Below are 18,453 nucleotides of genomic sequence, written 5' to 3'. Positions count from 1 at the left end.
GAAACTATCCATGACTGTGCCCGCTCCTGGGAAGAAGAAACCAAACACCTTTTCCCATAGACTCCCGTGTAGTTTAGTGGTTCCATCTTCGTTCATGACTGACCTCTTATAACGCCTGTCCAAGGACTTTGGGTCTAGCTCATCCAGTATCTCAACGTCAGGAAGGACTGAACCCAGATAACATGTGCCCCCCCAATTATTTGGTAAATAGGGGTAAGCCTTGTCGCCGCATATAAACATTGTCCCATGGGGTGGGACCAGGTGGGTGGATAAGCACTGGAGTCCCTTTACCACCCCATTAATCCTACTAACCCCCCTAGAGAATGTTATAGCTGTTATGTTGTGGTTGTGTTTATCTTGCAGTACTATTCGTAATGTAATCCCCGAGCTCCCTTGTCCCAGCTTCCCGGGGAGAGTGTAGGCGCATTCTGATTCTCCCATACGCAAGTGGCCGGAACCCTGGAGGCAGACCCTCCCTTTCTGTGGTTTGACCCAGACGGGGGCAGGCCTCTCGGCCACATGGGCAATCATTGACGGGCGATAATTAAATTGTCGATTGCAACTCTTGCCGTTGTCAACCCCTTCTCTTTCCAGCGTGGTGACTAAACATGGGGAATCGATAGGTTGTGAGCAGAGGTCATTGAGGGACAGAGGTAGCACTATCATGTGTATTCCTGTGGTGCCTGCTTGGGGAAAGCGCATGCACGACCAGCAGTGTGTCCTATTTTGAATTGTTGCCACTTCCCTGGCCACTTTCCAATATGTGTTTTCACCCTTCTTTGGGGCCTTATTCTGGGGTTGTGGCGTGAGTATGTATTCGATGCATGGTATGTAGTTCCTTTCGCCACCGGCCGCGCCAGGGGTCCAGACGCTGCACCGGACCTGCATAGTCATGCCTTTCTCTAGGCGCGTGCGTGTTTGTAGCTTAAAATCAGGGGTTCCCCATTGGTATCCTGGTTGGGCCAAGGTCTTAATGCTAGCTTGCCCGTCTTCCCGGAACTCTCGTTGCTTTTGTAGTACCATGCCAACGCGTCCAGGCCCTGCCGACAGTGCTAGCCAATTTATGTTCACCCAATTTGTGTGCAGGGCTTTCTGTTCGAAACATGGTAGTGATACTCTTTGTCCCCATGTTACGGTGAGGTGTCGGGTTTCGTTTTCGCATCTATTGGAATCGGAATTTCCCCTAGCTGCTGTCGCTATCAATAGTATTGTACCTATGATTAGGCCCATCCTTACTGTGTTCTGGGGGTGTGGTGTCTGGTGCTTGTATGGCCAACTTACAGTGCGTGGCGTGGATCCACGAAGTCTTGCCCTCGCAAAAGACTGCCGTTGGTGTAGTCAGCAACACCTGGACTGGTCCCTTCCACCTTGGTTCCAAGGCGTTCTTGCAGGTGAAGTGCTCCACGAACACCTGGTCTTTTCCCTCTGGTGGAACACCTGGTCCACAAGTCTCCTGGGAGCGCCTGGTCTACAGGTCTCCAATTTCCTAATCCACTTTTTTCAAGTGGATCCAATTTTATCCAATATTCAATTTTTAAATTCAATCCCATTTAATCCAGTCCAATTCAAATTAAATTCAATCCTTCTCTCAGCATCCCATTACCTGTTTCCAACATCAATAAAAATAAAATTATAAAATTAATAAAAAAATCAATCATCTCAACTCTCAAATCGAATCAAAAAATAAAAATAAACGAAAATTACTTCAGCGAGAGTTTCAACTAGAATTACCACAAACCAACCACCTTTAACCTCCATTAACACAAACACAAACCACCATTAACCTCGATTAATACAAACAAACCACCATTAACCTCCATGAACCTCCCCCTATTATTTATTTATTTTCACGAATAAACAAATAATAGAAATAACCTGGTCTACTTCCAATTTCAATTCTGGTCAGTTCTGGTGTCTGGTCACACACAATGTTTTCCTCACCCACTGTGATTCGCTCACAATAGATTCTCACTGTTATGTCTGAAATTAAGCTACCCTACTGGGTATTCGTGAAGGGGGTCCATCTTTCCCAACCCCTTCCTTCACACCAGCCACTTCACGTTGTCCACCATACTCACTGAATTGTCATCAATTCTGAAATTCGTCTCATGAAAACACATCCCAGAGTCTAGTGTAACAGCCAGACAAACACATAGACACGCTGAAGACCCCAGGGTACCCATCAAACTAGCTTGTCCCCAGATCCACAACACAGCGAAACATGTAATTTTACTAAAATAATCACTTACTCATAACTAGCTGGATAACTAGCATAACTAGCTCAACACCTGGAACTCATAACTAATACTCATACCACTAATTACTCATAATAACTCATAATTACTTCTGTAATTACTCATGCCAATACTTACTCAAAATAATGTAATATCCCAATCTTCACCCCTTATGCAAATCGAAGCACCCCGGACAACCCACAACCAATATCAACCACTGTAGCCGCCTTCCCCTCCAGGCAGCCACACACAGCCACATACATCTCCACCCACGTCACACAAGACAACAGCCAACGAGTGTGTCCACCACACAGAAACCTTTGGCGATGCAACAACCGAACTCCCAGACAACCAACAACAAAACCCAATCCATCTCCATGGCTCATCAAGCAGTTCCAACTTAATCCAGCTTCACATACCGATTTCCCCAAAAACTCGTGAAACTTCACCCCCATTCTGGAAAAACCCTGGACTAAACCCTGACACCCTAAATAACTTCAGACTCATCTCCAATCTACCCTTTCTGTCAAAAATTTTGGAACGTGCTGTGGCCACTCAACTCAAACATCACCACTCTGCCAATAACCTGTATGAAACATCCCAATCCGGATTCTGCTCCAGCCACAGTACTGAAACTGCTCTCCTCAAAATCACCAGCGACCTTTTCTCTCCTCTGACGCCGGCAACCTCAACATTTTCATCCTCCTCACCTCAACGCCTCCTTTGACATCATCAATCACACCATCCTCCTCACCCTGTTTAGACCAGCTTGTGCCTATTAAACCCAAATTAGTTCACCCCCAAGCCTACAAGGACCACCTACAGCACTGTAAAGATGTCCTCTACTCCACCTACTACCCTCAAATTATCCACTCTGGCTCCGGAATCCCAAAAGCACTCTTCTCTACAATAAACAAACTAAATAAACAAACTTTACAACGTGAACAAACTCCTCAGCTCCCTGGATACCACCACCTTGCTCCACACACCTGTTGGTGCACACCTGTGCACTCACACCTGGTGCCACCTGCACCCTCCTTCCTTCCTGGACCATTCATCCAAAGCAAAATTGACAGCATCTACAACAGCTTAATCACCACAATTCACTCCCCCTTAAGGTGTCCCCCAAGGTTCAGTTCTTGGCCCCCTCCTCTTCGTCCTGTACCTATCCCCCCTTGGTCACTTAATCCGTCATGCACCATAGCCAATGCACCATGGTCTCCAATTCCACTGCTTCACCGATGACATCCAGCTTTTTCATCTCCACCAAATCGTGCTCCACCACCACCCACTCTATCCTGACAAACTGCCTAACTGAAATAAAATTCTAGCTTCAGATCAGCTTCCTCGAACTTAACTACGCTAAATCTGAATTAATCTTCATTCCCCCCAACATCGATGGTTTCCCAGTATCCACATCCGGAATCTTGGCATCATCATTGACCAAAACCCTCTCCTTTGAAAAATACACTAAACAGATCATAAAGACCTTAAACCTTAATCATAAAAACTGAAAAATGCTTCGCCATGGAATAGTCCACCACTCATGTAAATAATCATAAGAGTTCTGCGAAACATCTCCATCTTTAAAACTTAGCCAACCAAATTTAAACCACATGTTTTCCCCCCAAAAAACAAGTCACATTCTTTGTATATTGCCAACATTGTTCATCGTTTAAGTATCATCCAGACCTAAATTTTTATAAACCATCAACTTGTAGATGCATTTATTTATATCCCATTAACCCAAGAACTCTCAATTGCTTGGTTATATTTTAGTAATGTCATATATCCATATTTCTTTTCCAAATTGTTCCTGATATACACATTAATCCCATCTGTCTTTGTTTCCAGATGAACTCAAATCAGGAAATCAACACAAATCCTTATTACCTCCAATCAATTCAAAATTAAATCAAACAATTCAAAACCAGATCGGATCAGCGATCAGAAATCACTTTTCCAATCAACACATTCCAAGCAACAATTCATTCAAAGACCAAGCTTAAAAACACAACTCTCATCTTACTGTGACAAATAAGCAACCAACCTACTTCACACTAAAACAAATAACTTTTCATCACCCCTTTCTTCTCCACCGCCTCTTACACTTAAACAGATCATAATTACTCACTCATACACTATTGCCCATCACCCAGTTGCCCCAGACCCAAACACAGGTTTGAAATCCCAGTAGGTTGTTCTTCAATCCCAACCATCATGAGATCCCAACATCTCTCCATTTATTTCGTTCCTCATGGGGTTGGTGTTTTATGGCCTTTACCTCTTACCCAATCACACTGCACATTATTCCCCGTCCTTGATGGATAATTTTACATCCAGATGGGCACAGCATCCCATTTTTGGCGACCCAGCCCTAAAACAAGCCCCTGGACTCCTTGCAGGCTGGACCAAAACCCCCGGACCTGCCTCCATGGAACAATGACGCCTGAGCACTCAATTAGCCCTCCCAGTACCAAAGACTTACAATCAGACCGACAGACAGACAAATAACAGAGGCATGTCGTCAGCCCCAGCACAGGACATCCCCTTTCCGGGCAGGTACAATATAATCCACAGCATCGAAATGCCAATTTCTATCCGGGGCCTCGCAAAGCCAAAATCCATGCATGCGTGCTCCATCATGCAACCCGATCTGTACTCGGTGCGCCCGGCGCCCCCTATAATCAGTGAGTTATAATAACCACAATATCTCTGGCACCCAACTCGTGATACCACAATTTAATCCACGTTACTTGCATCTCTTCATCCTCACAAATGTCCTCCATTTAACGTGACTCAAATCCATCTCAAATCCCCACCGCTCGGCCCGGTTAAATTAAATTCCAAGCGTACTGTACACAAAAAACTCGATATTCTCTGTCCACTAATTATGTACATGATTTTGGTTTTACCCACAATATAATGTCCCGATATTCTCCAGATTTAAGTCCTATATATCCTATCGTTAAAGCAACACCCTGTAGACTGACTCCGCCTGTCGTTCTTCCAAGGTTAGTGAATTACCTCTGACCTCTTACCCTTACATATCTCGAACAAAGGTCAAATAAACTTCGAAAGGTCAAACTTCAAATTGGGGTAACCAGCGCTTTATTATCCCACAAGTAATGCAAGTCCGGCGACAATGGACAAATGACCATTAATGTGGCTCTACATAGCATAATGCTAACTTCTACGAATCCAACAACCGTCACAATCCGTCCAGGGACTTCCGTACGTGCTCTACAATGCAGCACCTCTCTACCTGGTGCACACCTTTCGCACATCCTTCCTCGTTCGCACAACGCTTCATCAACGCACCTCCTCGCGTCCACACCTTGGCACAAGCCACACCACATACCGACAGTTGAAACCTCGATATTCCTCTTTCCTCGGATCAGCGTTCTGTTGAAACGTGACATTTCTGCTCAAATTATTGAATTTCCAAATACTCTCCCTGCAGCGCCCGTGAGGCAGCTTGTCCCACATTATCTGCCTCCAGACCCATATGCGTTTTAATAACTTAACCTTATCAGCATCGTTCGCCAGCATACCCTTTGTCCGGCGCATCGATCATCCCAAATGCTTCGATGCTTCTTCCAGCCGCCACTCCGCACTGTACCTTACTGTATGAACAAGACTTCCTGTTGGAACTTGACTCCGGAAATTAATTACTCTGTCTTGAAATCGTTTATTTTAGCCATCTTAAATAAATCCATCCATCTATCCATCTTATAAATCCATCTTAAATAACGTATTCGTCCTGTGACATTGCCTGGCATATATGTCGCAGCCGGCCACTATTCCGACATGGCTCATGACTCATGTCTAATTCTGACAAGAAGATGAAGGATGAAGGACATGACATGAAGAAGAAGATTCTGACAAGATACTGACATGTGAACGTCCGACATCCAGCAAAGTCGAAATGACCCACAATGCATTTGGGCACACATCCTCCTCTGAGAGTGGGCGAGTTATCGCCGGCACTCTGAGCAGATAATTAAACGAACATTGCCAGGATTCTCGGATAGACGTTTAATTTCACAACACACATGACAAAAATCCGATTTAAATTCAGAGATCGCCGATCGACTTGGCACAACCATCTTAACGCGATGACGCCACGCCGCCCCCCCCCCCGTCTTGGCGCGCACCCTCGTGCCTCCACACGAATCCCAACACTCCCTGCACGCCGCTCTATTCGCGTTCGCGGCGGGGTTTACCTCGCGTTGGGACATGCAGTCGGCTGTCATAACAAAGTGCTGTCATAACAAATCTACGACCTGACATGCAGTGAGCTGTCAGAACATTGAGCTGTCAGAACTCATCCCTAGCTAACAGGATCTCCGACGCTTGACCTCTCTGACCCAAAATGCACTATATGACACCAATTCCAAAGGTGAGCTGCCTCAGCGATACATCCCACACATACAATACACAATATCTGCCATTGAATGAACTCTTCAATTCAAGTAAAACACACATATTGATTCGAATTCTGCAACCATTTCCAAGAAACCGCTTCATATCAACAGTAAATCGACAAGGGCACTCCGGGTGCTTTCCTGACCCGATTTATATCAATTCGCTTCCCAAACAACTCCCAAACAGATGAAAATCCGGACTCAGTTCAGGACCTCGCCTGTTCTCTCGGATAGACGTTAAAATGGACATTCCCGGCCTGAATTTCCCCCAAGTCGAGCAGATCGCTTACAAAGTTTCACACCGAAACCCTCTGCTTTGCACATGACACACAGACAAACACATTGGCCAGACACACACGTCAATTAACATCCCAATATACATTCATTCCTCATTCATGTTACGTCTCTCATTCAAGGAAAAGGATTTTTTTGGGACGGGTTTGGACGGGGGGTGGGTTGAGGTGGAAAGGGGAGGCAGGGCGGGGGGTGTTGGGGTGTTGCCTAGAGCCCCGGGGCTGAGCTCAGGTCTTGGGGGGGGGGGGGGTTGGGGGCATGGTGGCTACCTCCCCTTTCGCGGGGTCTTGGTCCGGATTATGGACGAGCGGCATTAGCCGCTGATTTGCTTGCTTAACTACCTCCTTAATTGTTTCACCTGGCCCATTTCCTGTGAGCTTATTTATTTTCTCTTGTCCACCAGGTCCTGGCCTGCTTCTATCTGGACCTTCTAAGTTCACCACAGCCCATCTTTCCCTGGCATGCAATGGCATACCCCATCTTGTCTCTGGGCTGTTCCTTCCTGGAAAGTTCTCGGCCTGGCTCGACCTCACTTTCCCCCCTTCCCTTTTACCGAACGTTATCTTCACCGATATCCTGCGCAAATCCTTTTACTGGCCATGTTCCTATGGCCTTCTATGTTCCTATGGCTTTCTATCTAAGTTTAGCCACAGCCCTTCGTTCCCTGGCATGCAATGGCATACCCCATCTTGTCTCTGGGCTGTTCCTTCCTGGAAAAATCTTGGCCACCTGGTTTCAACCTATATGGCTGTCCGACCTCATTTTCCCCTCCTGGTGCTAACTGTAACTTTAAGCTTACTGTTAAGTCCTTACTTGTTTATCCTTACTTGTTTATCCTGGCTTTAACAAAGCTACGCCATTCTGAGGCCTAAATGAGCCTCTACTTACAATTTCTGTTCGAGTGCAGACAGCGGGGAAGACAAGGAGACTGAACCCGCGCGAGGGAGGAAGGTACGAATTTGGAATAATAGCCCTCTGATATAAAACAACTCCCACCTTTAATCAAATCAACGTGCCGGCGCCGGCCTCAGGTCAGCCTTCCTCCTGTCCATCGGGCTCCGTTTCCCGTCCTCCGCGTCTGTTGACACCCCACTCCTGGTACCATCTGTGAAGAATCAGCTCTTCGTTTGCAAAAGAAGTCCACAATAGCCTGGAATGGCGCAGCTTTATTAAAGAACCAACTTATACGGATCCGGAGGAGGCCGACGTCTACAGCAATCTACAGCAAGAACATGCCAAGTCAAGCCTTCCTGAAAACACATTGATTCCCAGTCCATTTATATAGGGACACGTTTTATCAGGAAATCTCCGAGGGAACAAACAACACTGGGAGAGGTTCCTCCCACCGTTATCATTCGGGGGAGTCAGCCCTTTATCATTTGGACCAATTGTTTCTCTGGGCTCCGAGAAAACAGAACTGTAACTCACAAAGAGGAGAGTGTATGCTTAGCCAAACAAACCCATATATTTTATGGGTTTGTGTACATGAGTAATCCAAAGCATGTTTATACAGAGTCATGTGTTGCTGAGATTAAAACAAAATATATATGGTTAACGATCATGTCATTCTACATTACGCAAAAACAAGCGCATGTGGGCGTGGTTTTACGACCAGCCTCGAAAAAAGCACACGTATACAATTTGTTTAGCATGACCTCATTTTAAGCCTTTCCTCATCCAAAACTAAAACGAAGCAAAAACCCTTTATTTACTTTATGAAATAGCATTTTTAGACATCATATAAATCATAACACATTAGCACCCAACGTCTATAACTGAACTTTAGGCAATAACAAATCTACTACTTGACATACGTACATACAAACGTTAATAAAAACATATTTCCATCGCTCCTACCCTGCTCCTTGAGTGGCGGACTGGGCAGAAGCCTTTATCTTGTCTGCATTGTTTATACTTCTTCTAATGGTCGACGTAGCCTGGTGTTGGGCTAGCGGCTAGGGTGCCAGCTTAGGATCCTCGGATCCTGGGTTCGAATCCCGGTCGATCGCTGAATTAACGCCAGGGGGGTTGACTCAGCCTGTCATCCTTTCGAGGTCGGCAAATTGAGTACCAGTTCACTTTCCACATGCGAAATTCCCTGTTTGTTTGTCGTTTGTTTGTTTGGTAATTCCCTGTTTGTCGTAAAAAGGTGACAAAAAGGGTTGGCGGCAGGAAGGGCATCCGGCCGTAAAACATTGCTTCAAAAAGGGGACCAAAAAAAAAAAACAACAACCATGGTCCCCAAAAAAGGCCAACCCCCGCTTGCGGGGAAAAATGGCCTCTAAAGGTGTTTTTTTTTTGTTGTTGTTAATGGTCGACGTAGCCAAGTTTAACGAACGATCCACTTCCACCTGACACCTTAATTAACACTTGCATTTTCACATCCTATGTGATTGTTTTCCTTTTGTCAGATTTCCATCACTAATACATGCAATCCTCTTTGTAGACATTATGGGAATAAAATGCTCATGAAAATACAGTGAAAAATGAATGAATGATCGTTTTAAGGCCATTTTCCCCGCTAGAGCGGTGATTAGCCTTGCGGGCCCCATGACAATCATGGTTCCCTGTTTGAGGCAATGTTTTTCATGGCCGGATGCCCATCCAGACGCCAACCCTTGGTCGCCTCTTGCGATGCGCAGGGATACGGTGCACCTATTCTAAATCGGGGTACACACCGTGATCATTCATCCCAGCAAGCTGGTACTCAATTTGCCGACCTCGGAAGGATGACAGGCTGAGTCAACCCCCCTGGCGTTAATTCAGCGATCAACCGGGATTCGAACCTAGGATCCCAAGCTGGCACCCTAACCGCTTCGCCAACACCAGGCTCACATGAAAATACAGGAGAGAGAGAGACACAGAGAGACACAGAGAGACACAGAGAGACACAGAGAGACACAGAGAGACACAGAGAGACAGAGAGACAGAGAGACAGCCGGCGAATGCTACGTCTTCTGGATCTTCATTTTTTTTTTTTAATCATAAAAATCTTCTCTCGAACAAACAGCGTTATACGAATCTGTGTTTTGCAGGGCAGCGTTAAGCGAGGTATACCTGTACTTCCACTATGAAATGTGTGCATGAATGAAAATTTTTGTTTGTGAATTTAATTGGACATGGCTCACTTGAATGGAGTTGTCATTTGCTTCCTTTTAATGTTTGCTTTGTTTACTTCTTCCCATTTTTATGAGTCTTGTAAAATTGTGATTGTTTTCTTACTTTTTTCTTTTTTTTCACCTGAGACAATGTTACATATTTGATATTTTAATGTACACCTCTCCGTCCCCTGACCCCCACCACCCTGTCTCAATCACACTCTATTCTTCATTTCCTCATTCCCTTCAAATCCTCCTTTCGTTCCATTCCATTTTCTTTCCTCTCAGCCAACGGAAGAAAAGGGAGGTTTGACCGTGGGATTGCAAGCTGCTTGTGCAGCCACTGCTATCATTGTGCCCGTACTCTTCCTCTTCTGTTTCTTTACACTTCACTTCTACCGGTCACTCGTCGCACATAAGACTGCCCGTCATAGCCAGGAAATAGCAGAGCTGAGTCGGCTACGTGGAGAGCTTGATGGAACGGGCCCTGGAGAGCAAGTCTGAAAGGATGCTCATCGAGAAAAAGGCATGAAGTTTGAACCAAGTGTAATACCTTATCTCCATTTGAGGGATAATGCGGTTTAAGCCGGTTGTGGTGTTAAGTTTGCTTCCACCATTGTTTAGAGTGTCACTTCGTAGGACCCATTGTGATGCAATTCCGCTATTTATTCTGCGTGTGAGGTCTATGCAGTGCGTGTGAGCCATGTCATAAAGCCTTTCTCTAGGGCACAGCAATGGTGGACAATGTGGAAGTCTCGCTATTCTCATTGATCAATCACCTGGCCTACATTGGTGAAAGAATGCACGCGATGACAAATGAAGGTACACAATATTATGGTGGCTTTTAGTTGTAGCGTTGATATCATGCGTTGGGAAAATTGTGGCTCTTAGCTTTGAGCGAGATTTTCCAAATCCCCAACGAGTTGCTGTCACAAAATCCAGTGAATGGAGACGTTGCTGGGAATGTGCAAACCCACTAATGGAGACGAGTTACAAGAGGCTCATTGCAGCAGGAGCATTGGGAGAAATATATTTGGTGCCCTTTGGTACTTGAATTGGATTTTTATTTTGGAAAAAATAGTCTTTGTGCAAGAGTGTTACGTTGTTCTTGCAGATGCTTAAATAAGGTATAGTAACAATCCCGTGTTTGGCTTGGAGACCGCATTGTAAGCTCTAGTACCGAGAGAGGTTAAGGTGTGCATAATTATTTTATCGCATAAAATAATCCTATATTGTACAGTAATCCGCTTTGACTTGTTTTTTTTAAAGGGACAAAGCAAATGAACAATAAAAGTAGAAGTCTCGAAACAGAAATAATGTTGATAAGGTATTAAGTAAAGGATGGGCTGACAGGATGGCCGAGAGGTACGCACACTCGCCTCTAATGTGTCTACTCTGGGACGGAATCCCGACCCGGCTATAAACTATCATCCCGGTGTTTCACAGGCAGGGTGATTCGTCGTGTCGTGTCGTGTGTTAAACTGGGCATCCCATCTGCCAGTATTTGTTGGTGGACGTCAAATATCCCGTGGTGTCCTTTGCAAAGAGTAACCGTCACCATGTAAAGTTCCAGATTCTTGCATGAACCAGCAGAGGGAAATGCATCAGTGGGCCACCCGCACCCTCAGCCAATGACGCTAGCCTGTAGCCTTGTGCTCCATACAAAATAAGATAAATCCTACTATATTAAAGAAGGTATGCGTATATGTATGCATATATGTCCATCTGAAAATCATAGAAAAAATAAAACATGGCTTGATCTCCACAAAATTTTACATAATAATAATAAAGGAGCCTTGTGATAGCCCCATCAACCCTCGTGGCGCTTTACATTATCATGCGAACGCACACACACTGCACACACATACACAAACATACACACACAGACACACCTTCACTCTTGCCCTATTCCTCTCCCTCCCCATTCAAAACCCACAGATGTGTACTCTCCCCTCCTCTTCCCCATCCCTCCCCCGCACATGTACACAGACATACTCTCGATCTCTGTCCCACCGCACACCAAAGGGAAAACAGGACTTAGACTTTGAAAGACTTGTGAAACAGATAGGTTTTGAGGGAGGTTTTAAAGGCAGGAAGAGAGTCAACATGTCGAACAGAGGAAGGCAAGTCATTCCAGAGCAGAGGTGCAGCAAAGGAAAAGGATATCTCGCCAAACGACTTGGTGCTGGTGCGTGGCGGCTCTGATGTCATAGAGTCGTCGCTTGAATGAAGCCGTCGCCGAGGTTCATAGAGAGTGAGCAAATCGGAGAGATAGTGAGGTCCCGTTCCACACAATGATTTATAACATAGTGTGCAAATTTTGTATTGCACACAAGCAGAGACAGGCAGCCAATGTAAAGATTCAAGAAGCGGAGTAACATGGTCAGACTTCTTCGCCTTGCAGACAAGACGAGCGGCAGAGTTTTGAACCTTTTGTAACTTATCCAAGAGAAACTGAGGGCAGCCAGCATACAAAGAATTACAATAGTCTAGCCTTGAGAGGACAAGGGCACAGACCAGAGTTAGAGCAGCTTGAGGAGTAAGAAAGTGGCGAATGGATGCGATCTTTCGCAGCTGAAAGTATGCTGATTTGCAAGTTTGAAGTACTTGCTTGGAAAATGTCATGTTACAGTCGAAAACCACACCAAGGTTCTTGGCCGACGAAACAAAGTTTACATCGGTTTCACCAACATGAATAGTGGTAGGAAGTGAACATTGTAGAGGACATCTGTGCGATCTTACAATCATAGACTCTGTTTTTGCATCGTTCAGCTGAAGTTTGTTTTGGGTCATCCACGCCTTCACGTCGGCAATACAGCCGTCTAACACTTCAACAGTGGGCACGATTTGTTGAATCTTTCTTCCTTTGTACAGCTGATTGTCGTCCGCAAAGGCGTGGTGATCAACTGAATGTCTGGCAACAAGATCAAATAGAGGCTGAGTGTACAAAAGAAAGAGGATAGGTCCCAGGACTGAGCCCTGGGGAATGCCAAAGGAAAGCGGAGAAGGGGCTGATTTATGGCCATTGACAACAACTGTCTGCACTCTATCAGTAAAATAGGACATCAGCCAAGAAAGGGGAGTACCAGTTATACCAAATGTGATTTCAAGACAACGAATTAAGACACTATGGTCAATCGTGTCAAAGGCGGCAGACAAGTCCAAAAGAGCAAGAACGGAAACCTTACCACAGTCAAGAGAGGTCAGAAGATCATTGGTTATTCTTAGGAGAGCGGTCTCGGTGCTATGGCCTGGTCTATATGCTGACTGGTGAGAATTGAAAAGATTATTTGAAACTAGATGGTCATTCATCTGTGATAGCACAATTCTTTCTGTGATCTTTGACAGGAAAGACAGGTTGGAGATAGGACGGTAATTTTTCATGTCGTTAAGGTCAAGGGTGGGCTTTTTAAGAAGTGGTTTAACAAGAGCTTGCTTAGAGGCGGAAATGAACCTGTAGTCAGAGAATCGTTGATAACTGCAGTAATAAATGGGAGGAGGGTGTCCAAACACTCAATAAACAAATTGGTGGGAAGGGGGTCAAGATCACATGTTTTTGTGTTTGACTTGAGGATTGTACATTTGACAATTTCCTCAGTAACAGGAGTAAACGAACTAAGAGGTCGTCCGTGAAAGCAGTGTTCATCATCATCAAAGGAAAGGAGTGACTGCTTGTCAAGATTGTTTCTTATTGACTGAATTTTATTGTGAAAGAAATGCAGGAAGCGTTGGGGTAGTTCGTTTTGAGGAAACACAGTGGGAAGAACGGATTTATTTTTGGTGGCAAACAGGCGGTTGGTAATGCTGAACAGTTGCTTGCAGGAGGAGCTCCTCGTAATCCGATCAGAAATATATGACGTTTTTGCTTTCAGAATGATTTTTATGACTAGTCTTTTAGCTATGTTATACGACTGTTTATGGACTGAGGCCAGTCTTCAGCCACTGTCTCTCGGCACGTCGTCGTTCCTTTTTGGCAGCCCTGACTTCGTCGCTGACTGCGCTGAACCACGGAGTACTGCGTCTGGGAACCGCGTGCCGTGTCGCTGGAGATGTTGTTGTGGGTTGGTGGTTGTGTATTGTGTACATGTGTTGTACATGTGTACATGTGTTGTACATGGTACATGTGTTGGTGGTATCCAGGGTCAGGTAATGGGCACACATAAACCCCTCTCCCCAAACACCCTCAAAGGGAACGACGATGACTTGCCAATGCTCTCAAAGTGAGTGGGGGTTTCTCTTGGATCAAAATAACAGTGCAGTTAAGTGTTTTATTTATTTCTTTCATTAGAGGAGCCTCATTATTTTATTACAGAGACAAAGAGTTTGTCTGACTCTCACGGGTCAGTTTTATGCTAGGCTCGTAATATAAAACGTACAGTGAAGAGCCTTGGGGTGTAAGCCCTTAAACTACTCGTAAAAGTAAAACGGCAAGCCTTCACTCGTACACCCGTCACACTGTTCTGGAATGAAATATTAAAAGGTGAATAAAGGGAGCATATGTGACCCCCAGTGTCGGATATCTAGATTATTCCTGTTGCAATATGAGTACTACCTCGAAAATAACTCGTTTATCTCCACCAATTGTATGTGCTGTCGGTCCACTGGCACTTGTTGCTGTTGTTTTGCTCGGTAAAATAATATTGACTGCACTGTTGGCGTGATTCATTGTGGGTAGCAGAACAGCTCAGTTAGTCGTGTGCTCTCCATTTAGCTGTCCAGTCTGAGTTAAGTCCACAAAATATGTTGGAATTGACTGGAAACTGCTTTTCTGAAGACATTGTACTCGCAGCAGACACTGCAACTTGAGAGATGTAGAGTTGCTGTCCCATATGCATTTCCATTGTGTATGTTGAAGATGCTACAGTAAGTTTTGTAAAGAGTTGGCCACCGTGCACTGGTTCCGATTCTGATGTACCATACTCTGTTACTGAAGCAGTTTCTTGGCAAGGGTTATACTGGGTGGTTTGCCATTACCTTCCCTTCAGTAGTTAGGGCAAGAATTTGGAATTTTGTCATAGTGCCGACGATAGCTCGGCTACTCTTAGTGAAGGACACTGGAATCTTTAACGTCCACCAACTAATGCTGGAAGACAAACTGGGTGTGTTTAACGTCCATCAAAGGGATGGTGCACACATTGATGAATCACCATGTGACAGTTTTAAAGCTCGGTCGGGATTCAAGCACAGGCTACACAGCTTAGAGATGAGTGTACGCACTTCTAGGCCATTCTGCCAGCCTTGTGCATTTGCACCTTAGCCAAAAAGGTTTCTTGGGGTGAAATGTACGTATAACGGACACTTTCTGCAGGAGGTAGAAGGTAAACGTGTGCAGGCAAAAATGGCCTCCTTGGGCCTTAAAGGTCCAGTGCAATAGAATTTCATGTTTGGTTTAATGAATAAATTTGGTTTCTCTAAATGTGTATTCATCGCTGTTTTCTTGAAGAAAAAAAAACAACTTTGTAACAAACTGGTGTATTCTGGATGTTTTGTACTCCTATTTCCCTGCCCCTAAAATACAATGGAGAACATCATGTGACCTTTTGATATCATTCTGGGAACGCTCTTGCATCCAAAAGTGTATTGCAGTGGAACTGTATTGGTGTCCAGGCACGCTCTACATTTGTGATTTTGTCTTCAAATGTAGAAAGAAGAAATGAAATGCCAAATCGCCCGTGAACGATTTACTTTTTAACATCAACTATTCGCTAATGCCATGGATTGTTCCCTTTTGAACGATTTACAACTTTGTTTTGACGGCCTTGATCAGGCCCCTCACAGTTAATATCTCTCATCACACCCTCATTTTAGCTTACTCATTTTCCTCTTTCCCTCCATCCATCCATCCATACATCCTTCCTTCCTTTGCTCCCTCCTTGAAGATGGAAGTTGACAGAGTGTAAGCATTTTAAAGCCATGTGCATGTGTCGAGGTGCAGATGCTGACTTAGCACACACACACCACCCGTCCTACTCTGTTTCCATTTTATTTTCCGTGATCAGTGTGACGAGAAGTGTTACCGGCATTCATATATTCTTAGACTCGCCCCGAAGTGGTTGCGAGGTTATTGCAACATGCGTACGTGTGCGTAAAATAAAAACTAGAACAATGCGACTGTCGCCAATATGCCTCCGCATAGTCCCACAACTGGTAGATGCCATCACTCTGCATATGTATGGGTAGTGGATCACGTTTGTGAAGTTTCGTGTTGATTGGATAAGGTTCGTTTTTCTATCCAATATGGCTGCCAAACCACGTGACCTATGACGTAATTTTCAAACTATATGCAACAGTGCTGTTGGATGATATTTGTAAAGTTTCGCATTGATAGGGTTACAGGTTTCAGAGATATCATTATTTTATATTTCCCTTCAATCCAAAATGGCTGCCAAACCATGTGACTGATGATGTCATAAATTTAATATTTCAATACAAATGGGCTGGGGCAAGGGGAGTGGAGGGGGGGGGGTACGAGGGAAGGGGAGCAGTCAGAAGTGGAAGCTCTTTTACGGAGAATTTATATCTTGGAGGGGAAGGGGGGAAGGGGAGGAGAGAGGAGGAGGGAGGAAGGGGAGCGGCTCACGTTTCTGAGTTGTGTGATGCTGATCAGGAAGAAGAAGAAGCCGTACTACCAAATTCGTAAACTTCCAGAATTGTTTGATTTATTTGTATTCAAATGTCTGGTGATTGTTTTGTATTTATTTATGCGAATGTGTACTTGTATGTAACTGTCACTAATATAAAAAGGCTTCGGCGCTATCGAGGGATTTTTTTTTTCCCCCCCTAAAACACCCCCAGGCACTCACTGATGAACCTCTGAAAGTTTGACGAAGATCCGTTCAGCCATCTGTGAGAAAAATGGCGACACAGACAGACATCTCTCTTATATCGTAGACCAGCAGCTTGGATGTCTAGTTTGGATTTGAATCCTGACCCAGCTGTAAACTCCATCAACCCGGTCGGTGTTCCACGCAGTGTATCATCATAGTATCATCAATATCCTTGACGTCCCTCCAATGGACGTTAAACTGGCGTCCCTTCTTCCGGTATTAGTTGGTGAACATTAAAGATCCACACGGTGTCCTTCATGAAGAGTGGGCGAGCTATCACCGGCACTCTGAACAAATTACAAAAACACACACACACATATATATATATATACATATACACATACACAAAGACACATATATACATACACAGACACATATTTATATATATATATATATATATATATATATATATATATATATATATATATACACATACACATACACATATGCACACATACACATACATACACACACGCATATACGCCTACACATATATACATACACAAAGACATATACACATATATACATACCCACACATATAGTATATTTTAGCGGTTGCCGAAGACGACAAGAAGAGGCCATTTCGTTGGGTACAAAAGGTTGTTTATTGTACAGAAATCTCCAGCAACTGCTAGCGAACGGAAGTCGTAACGGCTTATATAAAACCAAGCACCCTCTTCGGAGGGCGTGGCTCCAACAGCCGCGCGTGCGTCACGACGACACAACCAAACGCCCGTGTGCGTGGGTTAGACCAAACCCATCGTAATGGTAACCGTCACATGCGGATAAGTTAACCGCGACAAGTGAATAAGGTAACCACTACATGTGCCCCCCCCAGAAGGCACGCCATGGGCGTGTACGTAGTTCGCGGGTGGAACAGAGCCGGGCCGCGGGTGGAACAGAGCCGGGCTGCGGGTGCTGAGCAGCGTTAGCCGTTGTAGTTGCAGCAGTAGGAATTGCGGGAGTGGCGAGCAGCAGTGCGCGCGAAGACGAGGCGCCAGTGCGCGCGAAGGTAACAAAGCAGTCGTGCGTGCGCAAGAGCTGAGTAGCTGTAGTTGCAGGAGCATCAGCTTCGGGAGCCGCCGTAGGAGCAGTAGTAGGAGTGGCGAGCAGCAGTACTCGGCCTGTGTGCGCGGAGGTGACGAAGTAGCAGTACTCTGCCTGTGTGCGCGAAGGCGACGAGCAGCAGTACTCGGCCTGTGTGCGCGGAGGCGACGAGCAGCGGTGCTCGGCCTGTGTGCGTGAAGGCGACGAAGTAGCAGTACTCGGCCTGTGTGCGCAGCCGTGCCGCCAACGCCCCGTAACGGCGTTCCTTCGGAGGGTCCCGGAGCTGGTTCGCCCCTCTAGTCGTAGAGGAGGAACCGAGCGCGATGCGCGAACCACATGGCCGCTCGTCGTTGCTAAAATTCCGGCAGTTCGAGTTTAAGTCTTGTGGAAGAAATTGCGGTCGCAATCCTGCCGTGTTCATTTGGCCCCCGAATACGTTCGGGGGCAACGGGGTCACCAGTTTAGCGGTTGCCGAAGACGACAAGAAGAGGCCATTTCGTTGGGTATAAAAGGTTGTTTATTGTAC

At 45.3% G+C, this 18,453-nt stretch overlaps 2 protein-coding genes across 4 annotated transcripts in view; both read left to right on the top strand.

Moving 5' to 3' along the window:
- LOC137417062 (calcium release-activated calcium channel protein 1-like) overlaps positions 1 to 15,469 on the top strand; it is a 40,397-nt gene extending 24,928 nt beyond the window's left edge. For 2 of the 3 annotated variants that reach the window (XM_068102814.2, XM_068102817.2), the window contains exon 5: positions 10,342 to 15,469. In XM_068102814.2, coding sequence (XP_067958915.1) covers positions 10,342 to 10,557 — 216 coding nt within the window. In that variant the 3' untranslated portion in view covers positions 10,558 to 15,469. The remainder of the gene's footprint in view (positions 1 to 10,341) is intronic. The other variant, XM_068102818.2, reaches the window with a different exon arrangement.
- The window catches only part of LOC137417057 (uncharacterized), a 293,573-nt gene that overhangs the window by 38,718 nt on the left and 236,402 nt on the right, over positions 1 to 18,453 (top strand). The gene's annotated exons all lie outside the window — the stretch shown is intronic.

Source organism: Myxine glutinosa, chromosome 3, assembly GCF_964187855.1.
Source record: "Myxine glutinosa chromosome 3, kmMyxGlut1.1, whole genome shotgun sequence".
Taxonomy (NCBI): domain Eukaryota; kingdom Metazoa; phylum Chordata; class Myxini; order Myxiniformes; family Myxinidae; genus Myxine; species Myxine glutinosa.
Note: the sequence above shows the minus strand (reverse complement) of the source record. Positions and strands in the feature narration are given on the sequence as shown.